The sequence below is a fragment of the Branchiostoma floridae genome, chromosome 17 (assembly GCF_000003815.2).
Source record: "Branchiostoma floridae strain S238N-H82 chromosome 17, Bfl_VNyyK, whole genome shotgun sequence".
Classification (NCBI taxonomy): Eukaryota; Metazoa; Chordata; class Leptocardii; order Amphioxiformes; family Branchiostomatidae; genus Branchiostoma; species Branchiostoma floridae.
Genome location: NC_049995.1, coordinates 13,491,067 through 13,508,928, shown reverse-complemented (window position 1 = coordinate 13,508,928; position 17,862 = coordinate 13,491,067). Strand labels below are relative to the sequence as shown.

At 43.5% G+C, this 17,862-nt stretch overlaps 2 protein-coding genes across 2 annotated transcripts in view; one reads left to right on the top strand and one right to left on the bottom strand.

Moving 5' to 3' along the window:
- Positions 1-1,503: 1,503 nt before the first annotated feature.
- LOC118404652 (hydroxyacid oxidase 1-like) lies at positions 1,504-7,875 on the top strand. Its single transcript, XM_035803892.1, has 8 exons — positions 1,504-2,410; positions 3,098-3,249; positions 3,762-4,011; positions 4,710-4,873; positions 5,430-5,521; positions 6,261-6,419; positions 6,748-6,817; positions 7,232-7,875. The coding sequence occupies exons 1-8, from the start codon at positions 2,265-2,267 to the stop codon at positions 7,351-7,353; spliced, it is 1,155 nt and encodes a 384-aa protein (XP_035659785.1). The 5' UTR covers positions 1,504-2,264; the 3' UTR covers positions 7,354-7,875.
- A 731-nt stretch (positions 7,876-8,606) lies between these two features.
- Positions 8,607-17,862, bottom strand: part of LOC118404651 (arylsulfatase B-like) — an 11,521-nt gene continuing 2,265 nt past the window's right edge. The window contains exons 4-15 of the mRNA XM_035803891.1: positions 17,664-17,764; positions 17,374-17,486; positions 17,068-17,132; positions 16,754-16,855; positions 13,996-14,059; positions 13,622-13,719; positions 12,979-13,115; positions 12,328-12,386; positions 11,334-11,445; positions 9,505-9,548; positions 9,284-9,379; positions 8,607-8,947 (exon numbers count right to left, since the gene is read on the bottom strand). Coding sequence (XP_035659784.1) covers positions 8,769-8,947; positions 9,284-9,379; positions 9,505-9,548; positions 11,334-11,445; positions 12,328-12,386; positions 12,979-13,115; positions 13,622-13,719; positions 13,996-14,059; positions 16,754-16,855; positions 17,068-17,132; positions 17,374-17,486; positions 17,664-17,764 — 1,170 coding nt within the window. The 3' untranslated portion in view covers positions 8,607-8,768. The remainder of the gene's footprint in view (positions 8,948-9,283; positions 9,380-9,504; positions 9,549-11,333; positions 11,446-12,327; positions 12,387-12,978; positions 13,116-13,621; positions 13,720-13,995; positions 14,060-16,753; positions 16,856-17,067; positions 17,133-17,373; positions 17,487-17,663; positions 17,765-17,862) is intronic.

Genomic DNA, 17,862 nt, shown 5'->3' with positions numbered 1-17,862 from the left:
GCTCTACCGAGACCTTCACTGGATACTAGTAATATGTGGATTCACACGTGCGTATATATTCAAGTCCGCATGAGGTCCGTATGGAAGTCGTTGTCTCTATCAGGCTCCACATCATGTGGCTGGAAAAAATTGGCAAATGTAGCCAGCTAACATGCCAAATGACGCAGCTGGGTCGCAAACCATACTCCTTGCATGGTCAGCTACCTCCTTTGGCATGTTACGCGTCTATATTTCTTTCTCCAACTTTAACTGTTTTTCCAGCGACCCGTGGAGCCTGGTAGAGGCTAAGAATAGGTTCAACACGGACCTCATACGGACTTTGAAATATACGAACGTGTGAACCCGGCTTCTTCTAAAGATCATCCTAAAGCGGCTTCAACCACAAGCTGAACAGATCCTCGCAGAAGAACAGGCCGGATTTAGGAAAGGCAGGTCCTGCGCTGAGCAGATCTTCAATCTACGTATGATCTGTGAGAAGTACAGGGAACTTGGGAAACCAGTGTACCACACATTTGTCTGCTACAAGAAGTGCTTTGATAGGGTATGGCAGAACGGACTGTGGGCAGTAATGCGTCGCTTCAACATAAGTCGGGGCATCATTAGCTCCATTGAAGCACTCTACAAAGCATAGTCATGATGATAGGAGACGAGTTCAGCGAATGCTTCCCAACGTCAGTAGGAGTGCGGCAAGGGTTTCTGCTGTCACCAACACTCTGCAACATCTTCTTGGAGAACATCATTAGAGAAGCCTTGCCACCTCTAGAGTCACCGGTCAAACTCGCAGGTCGTATCATCAACCACCTACAATTTGCCGATGACGTTGACATGATCGATGGCTGTAAACAAGACCAACAAACTCACCTTAGCTGCCTGGACTCTACCAGTAGGAGATACGGTATGGAAGTCAGCCTTGAAAAGACCAAGTGCCTAGTGACTGGCCCGTCAGACACAGTACAGGTTACAGTGAGAGGCACTGACCTAGAACAGGTTAGTGAATTTACATACCTGGGCTCCCTTCAGACAGAGGACTGTAGCTCAGTAAGAGAGATAAAGGTCAGAATAGCTAAGGCAACTTCCGTATTGTCAAGGTTAAAACACATCTGGAATAGCTATAACATTTCCCCGCAAACAAAAATCCAACTGCTGCGCTCCCTTGTGTTATCAGTCTTCCTATATGGAGCTGAGGCATGGACTTTAAACGCTGAGATTGTGAAACGGATTATTCGAGATGAACTGCTACCGAAGACTACTTCGGGTCCACTGGTCACCGCACACCACAAACAGAGAAGTCATGCAGCGTGTTAATGCCCTGGTAGGCCCATGTCCCAGTTTCCTTTCGCTTGTGAAAAAGAAGAAGCTACAGTGGTTTGGCCATGCTACAAGAGCAAAGGGCACTCTAACTCACACTTTACTGCAAGGAAGGGCGGAGGGTGTAAGACCTAGGGGACGTCCACGACGGACTTGGACTAGTGACCTGAAAGAATGGTCAGACAGTACATCAGCTAGAAACCCTGGCTGAAGATAGGAGGAGATGGAAAACCTTCGTTGATGGCATTGCTGCCCCTACGGCCGATGAGGCTATGGGACCGGTGAGGTGAGGAGGAACCCGGCTTTATGTCGCGAACAGGACAGTGCACTTTTCACCAGTACACTTTTTACGTGGCTGAACTTTTCACCTAGCTTTAGGCTATCATATAGGCAAATACTCCTCGGAAAGCTAACTCCTTTGGCATGTACATTTCTCCAACGTCGACTGTTTTTCCAGCGACCTGTGGAGCCTGGTAGAAGCTAAGAATTCCATACGGACCTCATGCGGACTTGAATATATACGAACGTGTGAACCCGGCTTTAGGTCGCGATTCTATGCAATATTAACTAGGCTGTTTGCATGCAAACAGGACTCGCATCACTGCACTTGTCATTTTGCTGAACTTTTCACCTTTAGGCTAACATGTAGGGCAAATGCATAAGACTAAAAGCAACTTAAGAAGCCCTCCAACAGTCTTGTGGCTACTTAAACCCTACGCTTACAGCGTCTTCTTAGTGGAGCTTCGCCTTGTTAGCAACACCACGTGTCAGTTTGAACTCTACTCTAAGTTCACTGTACTATGCGCTGCCTGCTCGACCTCAAGTTGACCCTGACAAGGTCAAGACAGAATGAGAACCACATGACGACTGCAACACTCCCGTCTAGTGACTGAATTCTTTGTGCGTTGCTTGTGCTTGTGCTTGATTCGAGTCTTCTCTAAGTCGTTTCTGACGCGATGTCTGAGGTCCATTCCAAGGGGACGTCTCTGACGGAGTTGGAGAAAGCGGCAGGCGAAAAAATGTCCTCGTTCGCCCGGGGGTACTACAGTCACCCTGGGGAGGGGGGGCAAACTTATAGGGACAACTGTCAGGCTTTTAAACGGTAGGGTTTTCTCTTTGTGTGTTCGGGTGTGCATGTGTCTGTGCGTGCGTGTGTGCGTGTGTGTGTCACAGTATGTCACAATATGTGTATCATTGTATGTGTCACTGTGTGTATGCGTCACTGTGTGTGTGTGTGTAATTATTGACACTTTTGTGTCACTGCATGTAGGCCATGCGTGTGTCTATGCCACTGTGTGTGTGTGTGTTTTACAGTTTGTGTCACAGTATGGGTATATGTCACAGTGTATACACAAGCCTGTTGGTTGAATATTGCCTAAACTATAATAACTGATACAGCGGATAAGTATCTAATACCAGCTCAAAAAAGAACAAGAAACAGTCATGCCTTCAAATACCAGAGTTACCAACCTAGGATTGATGTGTTCAAAAATTCGTACTTTCCCAGAACTATCGCAGAGTGGAACTTGTTATTATCAAGTACAGTAGGGGCATCTTCTCAGTCTCGGTAGTTTTAAAGAACGCTTGCAGATAGATGTGCAAAAGTTAGGGGTAACGGGTCGTTCGGTGTGATGTAACCAGCTGCTGCCGCGCCACGTGCCTGCAAAGCTGGTGTGTTACGCCGAACGGCGGTTATATCGGCTATATAGATACAGATACAGATACAGAACTAACTTCCGTGGTCATTGATTAACTTTCAAAACACTTCAAATGTTGACCTTGAACCCAGGTACCGCCTCATCCCGCGGAACCTGCGTGACGTCAACATCCGGGACACCTCGGTCACCGTGCTGGGTTCCAGACTGGATCTCCCAGTAGCCATTGCGCCAACGGCTGTTCACAAAGTCGCTCATCCAGATGCTGAGGCGGCAACTGCAAAAGGTTCGCTACTTACCGTTTATGAACGATGACAATGTGTTTCGGCGGCTACGATGACTACAACAGGGCGTCAAATTCTACCGAATAAGACGAAAAAATCGCTCACAATTACTTAGTTCTTGTTTTTATATGTTTTCTTTATGGACACTTCTCATAATTTGATTTCACAGAAAAAGTGCCTTTGCGAAATAGATATTAAATAAATCTATAAACCAAGACTGAGATAATGAACAGAAGATCATTAGTCATTCTCACAACATTCGCCGACACTGCAGGCATTGTGGCAACGCTATCTTGTGAGGATGACAATCTTGATACTTTACTTGATGCCAACGAATCCAACTCCATAAAACTCTATACGGGTTCTACGGATGTACAGATATTTGAACACGTCACTTTGTGTTGGAAACTTTGTTGCTTGAATGCGCTGTTATTTTCTTTTCGTGGCTGAGCTGGTTTAAAATAAGAAATAGCTGTTGGTACATCTACTAAGTACCTGTCTGTCCAATTCCTAGGCGCTGCCTCCATGAACACCCTGATGGCCCTGAGTTCCTGGTCGAGTCAGTCCTTAGAACAGGTGGCTGAGGCGGCTCCGCGGGGGGTCCGCTGGTTCTACATGCTGTTCTACCGAGACCGAGGCCGGATGAAGCGGCTCCTGGAGCGGGCAGAACGGGCGGGTTACGCCGCCATAGTCCTCACCGTGGATCAGCCCTTGTTCCCGGATTCTATTCGCCGCAAGCCTGCCAGCTTCCCGGTACAGTTCAGGTTAGATTACTTTATCGCCAAGCAGATCCTACGCGGTAGCATAAGATAGTATTAGAAGCTAGCAGATGAGTGAAGCTGGCTTAGGAGTGTGTAGGAGTGTGTTTCGCTACCGGGGCAAATGGACACCTTTTGGCTGACTACACTCCTTGGCCAGTTTTGTACTATCTTATGCCATGGTATGGCATAGAAAACTGTGGAGCGAGCGAGACCTTGCTGAGATGGACCATTGTCCTCCGCAGTTTTTTTTTATCAAATGCTGCCCGTTGCACCCCTCCCAGGTGCATTCCACCTCTCAGTAAGATCTCGCTCCACAGTTCTCCATGTCATGTCTTGACCGACAGTGAGTAAAACTGGATCGAGATCAATTTTTCACTCACGTTTTAGTTCTTCTTTACTTTCCGCTTGCTATAAAGAATTTGCTATTCTCTGCTCAATAGATAAAGTCAACTACATCCTGGGAGGCGATAATCCTCATTGTGTACAAGTAGGCAAATATATCCACGAATATTCATACCGTAGAACCTGTAGTGTAAATGACAAGCTGGATCCTATTTGTTGATGTATTCATAACTATATATGTCCATATATGTGTGTTTAGTTGTACTGTAAGTAGTTTTTTTTAATACATGTAGACCTTACGAAAGTCGCTGTACCTTTGTCGTGTCAATAAAGATTATCTTTCCCTTGTTCTTTTTTAGTTTACCGAACGTGTGGATTGATGACGACCAACCCGGCCCTCTCGGTTCAATGGAGCACGGAGCGGGCCTGGCCAAGATCGCAAAAGAAGCGGCGACGTGGGAAGACGTGAAGTGGATCAAGAATAACACAAGGCTGCCGGTCGTGTTGAAAGGGATTCTGTCAGGTAGTGAGAATGGAAGCTTGTTCAGTCATAGGCGGTAGGCCAAGGGGTTGTTGTTGAATCGCCATTGCTGAACTTTTTGAAAGAAGAAGCAAAATACTGTAAATGCAGAAATGTTCGCGGTGAATTAATGTTCGCGGTTTTCGCGGTGACCACTTCACCGCGAACGTAAAACCACCGCGAACATTTTTCTATTATGGTAATAGACTGCAGTATATGGTGGTACCGCGAAATTAAATCCCCGCGAACTTAAATGCATTTACAGTATCAAAAGGAATCTGTACAAATCTAGCTTAGATGCAGGAAAACGTATTTTGCACTATGAAATTTTCCACCAATGAAGTCTTGTAATTTAAATTGGATGGACGAATGTGTTGACCTGGTAACTGCTTCCTCGATGTTTCAAACAACATTCAGTAGCTTGGCTTTCAAAAAAGCTTTTTTTCCACGCATCATAAAACAGAAATTTAAACCGTTTTTTGAAAGCATTTTATTTGATGTGAGAGTCGTTGACTAATTGATTATATTGAATAACTAATCATTGTGTTTTGTTCATCAGCTGAAGACGCGAGGATCGCAGTGGACCTGGGGGTTGCCGGTATTTACGTGTCCAACCACGGAGGCCGGCAGCAGGACGGGGTGCCAGCAACGGTGGGAACTTATCTCTGGTTTAAATCATAGCTAGCCATGTACACACATATATATGAGACATCTATGTCGGATATCGTACTAGTATATAGCTCCCGATCGCTTCTGTCATTTTCAGAGACGACAGAAGAGTTATGATATGTCGAAAGTTATGATATGTTTGGATATCAGGCTGATAGATATGTAGTGTAACTAGCCAGTGGATTCATATTCGTACTTTTTAGTGAAAGTCGACAGCTCCAAGGCTGATTCATCTACCAACAGTGGCATTTTGACATCCTCCAAGGTTGTGCTCATGTATATAAACAATCCACTATTTGATACATGCATTTGCCTTCGAATATAATGAAATAATGAATGAAGACCTTTATTGTACAGTTTTGCCCAACCGAGCTACGCCTAAGTACAGGTCACAACAAGTCAAGATATATACATATAAAAGTATCACAAATCTAGTCTAACACAAACGTTCGGCTTCTTCTCGCTTCTTGGTAATGGTGAAAATGTAGGACTGTATGGGTTTCGCTATGGTCGGTTTGTCAAAACGCATGAGAAATATAAACTTGTCAGTGCTACTCATGTGTCTAAAATGAGGGAATCTACTTTCTATATAACTAAATAGAGTATTTCTATCATTTCTATAATAACATAGCCTTATCCATTTGCTGTATATTGTACAAAATCAGCATTACCAGACGAAAGCATCGCGAACTTACAATATTTTTGTAATATCATTCCATAGATCGACGTCCTTCCCGATATCGTGGGCGCGGTAGGCGGCGAGGCGGAAGTTTACCTGGACGGAGGGGTCCGGACTGGGACGGACGTGCTGAAGGCCTTGGCGCTGGGGGCCAGATGTGTGTTCATCGGCAGGCCCGCTCTATGGGGACTCGCGTTGAATGTAAGTCTTGCACTGTTTTAAACTTTTTGAATCGTTCAATATCGCGAATGTTATCATTCATTTGATGTTAGCGTACTATCCTGTTAACATCAAACCTTTTTGCTCTTCACGTTGATCACTCGCGTGTAGCCCACGTCTGGTTTTGAACACTAACCGTTGTTTAATACATCCAAGTAAAAGTTTATCTCAATTTCCTTTCTGAATAATTTTTCAATGCCAAGAGACTAATTATTCAGTAATGTTTTCAGAATCACAGTTTGTTTATACTTAACAAAAAACCTTGACAAAATACGTTGGAAATGATTGAAATTTGTCTCGACTATTCCAGGGTGCAGAAGGTGTTGAAGAAGTTTTACAGGTCCTGAAGCATGAACTCAGTATCGCCATGGCCAGAGCAGGTACGTAAATTTTGGGTCTTCAAAAAATCATTTCACGTTGCTATTCTATTGCTACCAATGTCAGCAAGGTGATCTTTTTTAAGCACTACAATGGCCGAATGGGTAGATGCCCACAATGCATCAGGTAGGTCGTGAGTTCGATCCCCGGCCGAGTCATACCAAAGACATGAAAAATTGAACATGCTGCTTTATCAATAGCATCAGCATTCGGGAAAAAGTATGAACACACTACCAGTGGATGTGGTGATTGAACACAGTCGTGTGGCACAGGGATCCTGAAAAGAAGATGGGCGCTGCCCTATGCGCCATGAGGCGCGGGGAGGACTTTGACTGACCAGTGTCAGCAGTGATGAAGGGGCATGGTCATCATGGATGTTCTTCTCGTTTACTGTGTGTGTTTTGTTTTTTTTCCAGGCTGTGCGAAGATCTCAGACATCGAGCCGTCACTGGTCGTGCACGAGTCTTATTACTTGTACCGGCAGTTGTTAAACCATGCAGGGAAGGTCAATAACAAGATTGTAACATCCAAATATTAGGATATGTAACTGCCTGGCAAGGAGGCGACTGACTGACACGGTAGCACATAGAGATTGGATTTAGATACCTAGTCACAAAATCTAAAGTGTGAATTCGAATCGCATATTACAAATTTGATCATCCTGTTATGATTCTGGCGTGCATATAAGTGTTGGCGTGGATAAATGTTGCCAACTTATGTCAGTCACAACTTGGACTAATCAACTTAATATGTTTGATGTCTCCCAAATAAATAACTGATAAAAGTCACAATGTCTTCTGTTTAAACAGTCGGAACACCAGTTTAATAATAGTGGCGAAAACTCTAAAGGGGGGCGAAAACGCTAGTGATCTCGCCCCCCGAGATCGCTGTGACACCCGGTTACCCCCAACTTTTCACACTGTTTAAGCGCAGCCTTAAGATTCTGTTCTTTTTCGAAAACGTCTTCACGAGTACAAGTGGAAGTGTTCTTGAGCCAACGGGTCTTCACCTTTGACCTAGACCGTAATACATCACGAGTAGGGCTGGGTACCGTACCCGTACTGTGTACCGGTACAAAACCAGTTTTTTTCTTATTGGACCGGTCCAGAAAAACCGGACCTGAAAAAATAAGGTGGACCGGATGTTGGACCTAATGGAAAATGAACAGATTATCTGATCAGGCATTCACACGTTTGGAGCTTACCGGCCGAGGAAAATAACAAGAGTGAAGTAGAGTAGAGTTTATAGTCATTTCTACCAAGTTTTACAGTCAATCATACAAAGGCAGCTAGCCTTGTAGGATTTCAAAACGTCAATGAGAGTCGAATACTCCACAAAACAGATTTCTTTGTAGCGAAATGGACCATTGTTTTGAGTAGTAAATGCATTTAAGTTCGCGGGGATTTAATTTCGCGGTAGCGGAAAAAAAGACTTTTCGCGGTGGATTTAATTTCGCGGTAACACCATAGACTGCAATCTAATATCATAATAGAAAAATATTCGCGGTGGATTTAATTTCGCGGTGAAGTGGTCACCGCGAAAACCGCGAACATTAACCCACCGCGAACATTTCTGCATTTACAGTATCGTCCATTCACAAGTTATCACCTACTGAATCAGGTTCAGGTCCGGACCTGGACCTGAATTTTCTGTACCGGTACCCACCCCTAATCACGAGCACATCATGCAACTGAGTTGGCTGAGTTTTTGATGAATAAGCTACATTGTTAGAATACTTTGAGATCTAGACTTGATCATTGAATGATAAAATAACGACAAAGTAGACGAATGCATTTTTCATTCTTCTTCATTCCATGGCCGAAGGAAGCAATGGAGGAAATTTAAAAATAATTTTTCGGAACACCTGTGACGTGTTGTGACGCTGTGCCACGTGATGTGACATGGCGGTTACGCCACGGACTTGTAATGAACCCTAACACCATGTGATGGGTCTTAACACCATCCTGGCATCCACACGTCGCCATAGTTGGACGGGTCAGCGGCCGGGTCATCAGCAAGGTCCGGGAACGGCACTTCGTCCGGCTTGAGCTCGTTCAGGCGGTGGCGCATGGCCCTCTGTATGGGGGCATACTCAGCCGCATCGTACAGGTTCGACTTCTCGAGTGGGTCCTCTGTGGGGATAACACAACTAATGGTTATTTACAAGTATTTTTTTTCTATACAACAGCTATATATTTCCTTACCGACCATGAGCTGCTTTGGAGCTGAGGTGCACCTTCATCAAATTGATATGAACTCTGCCAGTCAATGTTGCCTGGTGGCGTTACAACGGTAAGGTGAATGCGGTCCCAAACGTGACTAAGTCTGTATCCCCGCTAACCCGTTCTAAAAACAAACACCCAGCAGTGTAAAGTGCTTTCTACTCCTTTTCTTTCAATGAATTGTTTCAGTGAGAGACCAGTTAACAGGTATTGCTACAAGTTTACCCTAAGTACAAGGTAACGCACCTCTAATGTTGAAGAGAAAAAGTCCGGTGTCATGATTATCGGCTTCCTCGGTAAGGGTGCCCAGTTGTTGCATCTCAGCGGGGGCAAACCAGTCGTCTGCAGGGATATAAATATATTAAGCATTACCAATATAACGGACAATAGAAGAAGGCATACATAACTAAAATAGGGAAAAAAAGAAAAGCGAGATTCTTGTTATATAAAATAGGTGCAGAACGTACTTTTGGAAGCCGGGGTCCCTTCTATCAGTTTGTAGTCCCCAACCCTTTTGAAAAAAGGAATAATCTCTATTTATTTTATTTCCACTCTCAGAAGATGTCCTGGTATTCAAAACATTGCTTGATACATGGAATAGATGTCAGCCTCTACCCGTTTTCTTTAAAGGTGCGCTCCCACCGCACTTGTGTCAAGTTTGCGTCACTGCGGGGTTCGTTCACTGCGTCACTGTTTTTTCTCCGATTTTTCACAATTTAGATATTGCGTAATACGTCAAGTATGACTCAAAAGACAACAAAATACACAAAAAGAAAGAAAATTCGTTCTTTATCTCTGACATTCGTTGAGTATCTTTCGAACGCCGCAGTGACGCAAGCTTGACACAAATGCGGTGGGAGCGCACTTTAACGTGAGAACACCCTGGGATCTAGACTCCGTTGCAGGGAACAACGGGGGAAATTCGCTATCTCGGCAAACTCACTTTCACAGCATACTCCCTTCCTCAACAAACCCCCTTTCCCGGTGTGACAGCGTTTTCGCCCCCCCGTGATCTCGCCCCCCCGGGGGCGAAATCACTAGCGATCTCGCCCCCCCGGGGCGAAATCACTAGCGATCTCGCCCTCCCCGGCTAGTGATCTCGCCCCCCTACCTCGCCCCCCTTTAGCGATTTCGCCCCCCCCCCAAAAAAAAAACGGGTTTACATGACATTTTAGAATTTGATTGGTATAAATCACAAAATTCAGTTTCAGAATGATATAATTACATGCGTTTGATACATAACTCCATTCATAGTATCAATATTAACGTAATTACATGGTAATAAGATAGTTGAACTTGTTTCAGACAAGGAGGGTTGGGTCCCTTGTATTCCCATTATTGCATATACCTGAGTCTTGACATAAGATGTATTTCATTGTATTCACCTGTCCTCAAGCAACCTATATATCTCCAATATGAAGTCTCTACCATGAAGTGACCACAAAAGAACTATGTAATGTCTTTATTAATTATGCAAATATTAGGTATTAATTAGAATAACGCACATTTCGGTATATGCACCTGGCCAATGGATATCTTCACCTCCAACATGACTGTTTTTTCTAGTATTTAGGAACTGATGCATTTACCCGTGTTTCTTAAGACTGTTACTTTACCAGTGTTTGTGTAGCATTTAGCAACAGCTCTATCAACTTGAGCGTAGATAGTGTTTATAATGAGAAACTATTATTCACGTGTGTTTTTGTTAGTGCTTTGGAAATGTTTCCAGCACAAGAAAGAAAACACTGTGACAAATTTAAATTGAAAACATATACCTGACGTGTACCATAGACGGTGTTGATTTATACGTTCGCAGTAGCACTGTTTTTATGCCATCTCAGCTGCAAAAATTGTCTTTTTCATTTCAATGTCATGTTTCCACCGAACGATATAGTATCGACTTTCGAGGTATGACATCTTACGGTACAGTAATAAGGTGCCATATAGGTACCAGGTAACACACCATATACGTTACTCCACAGGTGCAGTAGAGTACCAGGTAGCGCACCTAACCCTCTGCTGCTCTTGGGGGGGGGGGGGGGCGAAAACGCTAAAGGGGGGCGAAAACGCTAGTGATCTCGCCCCCCGGGGGGGCGAGATCGCTGGGGGGGCGAGATCGCTGTCACACCGGCACAAGAGAATATAGCCAACGTTGAAAATCGCGGACCAACGCCCCCCCCCCCCAAAAAAAAAACCCAGCCCCGTTCCTAAGACTGCAACGGAGTCTACCTGGGATCACCCTAGCTCCATTTGGTTTTCATCTGGACGCTCTTATCCCTATACTTTAACTACGTACCTGATACCGTAACGGTCTTGCCTACTGTCTATGTCATACACAAACTCAGTTCTCGGTGATTCGGCACCAGTAGAGATACTCTGCCACATGTTCTTTCCGTCAAGCCCAGCGTCTGTAGGTAACAGAAAAACAGCCAACCAGACAAATTAAACAAAATAACTTATGTCCGTGAATAGTTTCATCAGGTTGGTACGTCACTGAATAAAGAGACTCTTTTTACACAACCATTACTTTATTATAAATATTTTTGCATCAATCTGTCTGTACATATGTAAATACTTTACGTTTTATGACCGCATCTGAACTGTGAGCAGCGACACCTGTCCTGCAGTACAATGTGAACCAGTCAGAATTGCCCTGAAGAAGGTGACAGACGGTCACCGAAACTTCGATGTGAATGAAGCAATGATTGTGTAAAAAGAGTCTCTTTATTCAAAATAAATTATGGCATGACCCACAGTAGATTTGTAATACTGATGTATCTTACTAGTAGTGGTGCGTACCTAAAGCCCGGACTTAGAATTGGACCTAAAAATGTTTAGGTCCAAGTCCAAAAATAAACCTAAATGTCCGGAGCCAAGTCCGTACTTACAAAAAGCAATCTGTCACTTATATTCCCTTTTTTTGTTCTAAACCTTTAAAACCTTCCATAGACAGTGAAATTTGCACTGGAATAAGACAAGAAACTTTTTGTGCTTACACTGGCTGTATATAATTTGCATGTATTTTTCACATTGCATTTCAATTCATGATTTAACATGCAATTTTATATGCACCATCCCCCTCCCGCTCAAAAAAAAAATTCTAGTGCACATGATATGCAATGATGGGTTCAGGTTCGGACTTAAAAGTCCGGACCTGAACCTGAACTGCTGGACCTGAATCCGGACCTGAACCTAAATATGAGTTTAGGTACGCACCACTACTTACAAGTAAGTAAAATATCGTGACTCTTAGTCTCCATTTAGCTACATTGTACTTCAAGTCCCCTTACCCTCAGTTCCGCCTGCCACCGACACGAGAGTGGGGAGGATGTCCACACCGTGCATCATTCTGAAACAAACCAACATAATTATCATCACATAATGATCGGCTGAACATAGTACGGCACGTATTCACCACGTATGTAATGCCTTAGCAATATGTTATTTTCACCTTCATAACCCATAGTTGATACTTCTAACTGCGTAGTAGTAGTATATGCATTGTGTGTAATAGTTAAAAGATGAAAGACCCTGACGTGAGAAAAGTTTCTGAAAGTTAACCATACTTGATCCATGTTCAGGAGTGTATTGTTAATGTCTCATGAGCTTTCAGCCTTGACATATTACTAACATTAGTCAGCACTCGGTCCCAGTGCTTAATGTTCGTCAGTTCTCGATTTCCAGTGCTAAATATTCGTCAGCTCTGTTTCCAGTGCTGACGCCGGCTCTTCCAGTGCTCAGAGTGCCACAGTACTGGAAGCCCATGCTGACAAAACATTCAGCACTGGAAATGGAGTGTTGAAGCCATCTTCAGCACTAAGTGAGCCTAGTACTGAAAAATGACGACGAGGTTTTCATAGTTTTGCCACAACAGTCAACACATTACAGTGCACTTGCCTATGGAACTACAAACCGCCTTACGGCGTTTAGTATAACGTTACCCGTGATAGGTGTATCCTGTCCTCTCCAGCATGTTGCCGTGTGCGAAGGCGGGCACACGGGTCCCTCCCTCCCACACTGTCCCCTTTGCGCCACGGAGAGGCCAGTTACTTTGTCCATCGAGGTAATCTCCCCCGTTCTGTTCAAACAGAAAACATTTTTGAATGTACAGAAGATCCCCTTGAACAAGTTTAATTGTAATATCCAACTCAAAAATTGGAGTCACCAAACTTTTGACTGAACAGCACCAATCTTTGTCAAGGAATGAACAATCCACTGCTGCCGTGACGGCACGTTATGCAGAACTCCAAACTTCCTGCAACTTATGACACACTGCTGAGTCACGTGTTCTATTTGAATAACGTGACGTCACGGCAGACGTGAGTGGATTGTTCATTCCTTGACAAAGACTGCTGTTCAGTCGAAAATTTGGGTGTGCCCAATCTTTGTGTTGGATAATTACAGTTAAATTAATTTAGTTCAAGGATGACGTCTACCGACACAGATGAACTTTCAAGTTATTACAAAAGAGCTTCTTCATCATACAATAATCATAAATTCTGAATATTAGTAGTGATGGCGAGTTCTTCAACTTTTAATTTTTTTTCAAAGACGCCTGCTGAAAAAAAATTGTCTGTTACTTACGTCCGACATGAAAATGGTGAGTGTGTTGTTCCACAATCCTTTGCCCTGCAGTGCGTCCGTGACCCGCTTGATGGCGTCGTCCAGGGCGGCCACCATGCCTGGGGAATCACGGGAAGGTAAAGTTTGAATATTCTATCTAACGGTTACTTGTGAGAACAAAAAATGCACATGCAAAGGAATTTTACTCGAATTATCAGACAAAACAAAGTATAAATTACATTTGCTATGAGATGGAGTTGAAAAGAAAGATCATTATTCAAGTGTAAGGCAAATCCACATTTATATGATGAACGCGGGGAGTACTGGAGTAAAACGATGCAATGTATTGTTATCTTAACATGATATCTTACTTGCATCAAAGTTTTCAAGCTTACCCAAAATGGACTTCCTGTTGTGGTCTTGGATGGTCGAGAAGGTCTGCAGGTAGCTAGAAGGAACCTGTGTTGTTGAAAACACGGTGTCGCAATGATATAACAGCCTACCAGGCGAAACCAGTGGGCGACTCACCAGATCACACGGCAAGCTGACCACTATCAATGCCAGAAAAGCGATATAAGAACAGTACAATTCCGCACATCGTCAGACTACTAAACTCATAGACTGCGTTGATTTTATCGCTCAATCAAATATGTAAATTTTAGATATTTTAATACGCTGACAAATATGAATGATTTTAAATGTCCGTGTAAAGTTTGTTATGGTACGTTGATGTATGTACAAGAGCAATTCAGGGCCTAGTGTTAGCGCCCTGCCATTCTGTACATGTTGAGCACCAAATAAAACCATTATTATCATTATTATAGCCTACGGATTTTCAATTGTCAACAAACTTGCTGTCACTATCTCATGTGGGTGCTCAGATCTTTATGTCACTAGGTGACACAGGTGTCATTTCTTTCCCTCGTTACCTAGACTGGGTTGACAAAGGCGTTTTCAATCAATGACCTTTATTAAGTTTATTTAAACTGGAAGTAGCCCTGTCGGCCTTTAATAATAGCCGTTCTTCCCAGAGGTCCAGTCGAGGGGATGGGTCATGGGAAAAATAAACAAATAAATATAACGGGGGCCGCCCTAAGACGGTCCCCGTCGTAAGACGGTACGGATTTTTTGCTGATCTTATTATCCATAAGTACACCGTGTTTGTTGCCACTGACTATGCTGATTACAAGGTAAATAAACCAAGTCCATGCACACAGCTTTAATTTGCATTTCAAGTATACTTTAACATATTTACTTCATGTTTTTTTAAGAGCAGAATTCTAACAGTAATGTTGACAGTGCTGAATCACTGCGGTCACCGGCCTCTGCGTATTGGCGGCTCGTGTCGCTAACTATACGAACTCATCCAAGCAGTCATACAACTGCCATGATACACATAAATAAAGCTCCATAAAACACTATGAATATGGGTCTTCAAATGTTTGTTGAGTAGAAAAGCAACCAAAAGGAAGCGACATAAACATTGCCACCATTGTACTCCCAAGGGAGTGTGGCAGTGAAGGTGGCAGACTAGAGAACGCTCCAAAGATTTATTTGACTGTAACAAATGATTCGTGCTGTCTATGAAAATAAGACTTGACAGAGAGATGTAGATGATATTTTCATATAATCAGACAGAGTTTTGTTGATGTTGGCGGTGTCGTTTTTTCGTAATGTTTTTTTTTAGTCGGGCATTCACAATCAGTGCATTCAGCCCATTGCCCGTAAAACATCAGCTGGATTGTTCTAGGTACAGCCTTCCTCATGTGAGACAAGAAGTACATACAGTCACGATTTTACTGTCAAAAGAAAGCTAAAATATCATACTATTAATTTTTTTCTGTGTACTTAAATTTACCACTTACTTCTGAAGAGAGCAAAATATAAAAAAAAGCGTACCGAGTTAGGCACACTGTCCAGCGTAGCACAAAATTGGAAGATTACATACACGAAATTGTCTCTCAGTGTTTGCCTCTTGTAACACGCAGCGCGAAAGGTTCATGAACCACATGAATGCATTTCTTATTCAAGTATGTTGTTCAAATCTATGAGTAAAAAATCCAGTCATCAAAATTTGACCACTCTCAGGCAACTAGCGATGGAGCGCCATGAGTTTGAGCGCAAGAAAAAGCGTACCGTGTTGGGGCACCTCCCGTTATAAATTAATACAAAATTACTATTTACACTAAATACTTAACAATCACAATATCAAACTCGTAGTGGTGGTCAGGTCCGTAAACCAGAAATGACAGTCCGAAATCAATCGATGTCGGAAGGCCCATAGAGAGGGAGAGATCCGCACATCTTCTGGAATGACGTTCCAGACTGCCGGACCCGACACCGCCAACGACCTCCTCACACACTCCCTGCTCACACGGGGCGCAATCAACTTCAGGGTTGAAGATTGTCTGGTACGTCTGGTTGAGAGTCCGGAGTACGTTTGGAGTCGCTGAGTCGACACGAAGTTGACATGGAGTAGACTTGGAACTGATGCGTAGACTCCAAGTCGACACGAAGTTGACATGGAGTAGACTTGGAGCTGATGCATAGACTCCAAGTCGACACGAACATGACATGGAGTAGACTTGGAGCTGATGCATAGACTCCAAGTCGACACGAAGTTGACATGGAGTAGACTTGGAGCTGATGCGTAGACTCCAAGTCGACACGAAGTTGACATGGAGTAGACTTGGAACTGATGCGTAGACTCCAAGTCGACACGAAGTTGACATGGAGTAGACTTGGAGCTGATGCGTAGAGTCCAAGTCGACACGAAGTTGACATGGAGTAGACTTGGAGCTGATGCGTAGACTCCAAGTCGACACGAACATGACATGGAGTAGACTTGGAGCTGATGCGTAGACTCCAAGTCGACACGAACATGACATGGAGTAGACTTGGAGCTGATGCGTAGACTCCAAGTCGACACGAAGTTGACATGGAGTAGACTTGGAGCTGATGCGTAGACTCCAAGTCGACACGAAGTTGACATGGAGTAGACTTGGAGCTGATGCGTAGACTCCAAGTCGACTCAGAAACGCGTGTGTAAACCCAGCCCCAGAGTTCCTATTTCTCCACGCTCGTGAAGGGATCTTAAGCATGGCACAGTGTTTTCAAGTTGATCTTAAACGGTTCTGTAACTATTTTCCTTACCTGGTGAGGAGTATGCACAGGCTGTAACGGCAGGTAGAGGAAGAGTGGAGTGTTGGGGTCGTGTTGACTGATGATGTTTTCAGCACGTGTGGCAAATGATTCCTACACGGTAGAACAAAGCAGAGACACAGTAAACAGCAGAATCATTGAATAAATTACACCAAAAAATAGTTACTCAAGCAACTGGATATGGTTTGAAACAATGGTTTGTTTGTTTTACCTGGATGTCTAACCTACATCGACGTACATTGAATAAATTTCTTATAGGAACAGAAATTTGGAGTTATCCTTATTTCATTTCTTTCCAAACCTACCGTTGAATAAACGCCATTTTGGTCGCTGATCGCAGTCTTACCCTCCCAAAAGTCCAGGCCACCGTCTGCCAAATGGTAGAAAACAAAATAAAATGTTTAAGTCTCATAATAAAGATGTACATTACGTTTGACCTCTGGAATATGTCTATTTTAAAAAAAAGTCGAAAATCAAAAGAGAGGGGATGTGTAACATGTTTGGATCGATTTATTTACATTGAAGGTATCAACACAATTCCCGTAGAATAGTGTCTATGAATTACTAGACTTTTGATTTGTACTAATCGTGAAAGGTCGTGTTTTCAGCACCTGACATATGTGTATAGTAGTCGACGTCCTCTCCTCCGTGGTGGTAACCATAGAAGGAATCGAAGCCGCGTTCTGTAGGTGTGTATTCCCACTTACAGGAACCAAGATGCCATCTAAGCATACAATTTTGATCATGAATATTTTAACCTACAGTCGTTCAAACATAAATCTCATTACACTACTTTATTGATTTGTACTAATCGTGAAAGGTTGTGTTTTCAGCACCTGACATATGTGTATAGTAGTCCTGGCTTCCGCGGTGGTACCATAGAAGGAATCGAAGCGCATACTTTCCAATCATGTGTGTTGCGTATCCCAGTTTCTTCAGCTTTTGTGGGAGGAGTTCTTCGTCCAAGGGAAGACCATGGGCTTTCTTATGACGTATAGGTCTCTGTGAAAGACACGCAACACTACAGTCGTGTTGTTGTGAGTTTTCTTTAAGCCTGGGGCACAACCCGCCGTACGTGCAATTTGTCCGTACGTTTTTTG

What these genes read in the sequence shown, in the direction of transcription:
- LOC118404652 (XM_035803892.1), top strand. Translation starts at nt 2,265, where the DNA reads ATGTCTGAGGTCCATTCCAAGGGGACGTCTCTGACGGAGTTGGAGAAA. An exon ending in AACTGTCAGGCTTTTAAACG is followed by an intron (nt 2,411 to 3,097) that starts GTAGGGTTTTCT and finishes CCTTGAACCCAG; the next exon opens with GTACCGCCTCATCCCGCGGA. An exon ending in TATGGGGACTCGCGTTGAAT is followed by an intron (nt 6,420 to 6,747) that starts GTAAGTCTTGCA and finishes CGACTATTCCAG; the next exon opens with GGTGCAGAAGGTGTTGAAGA.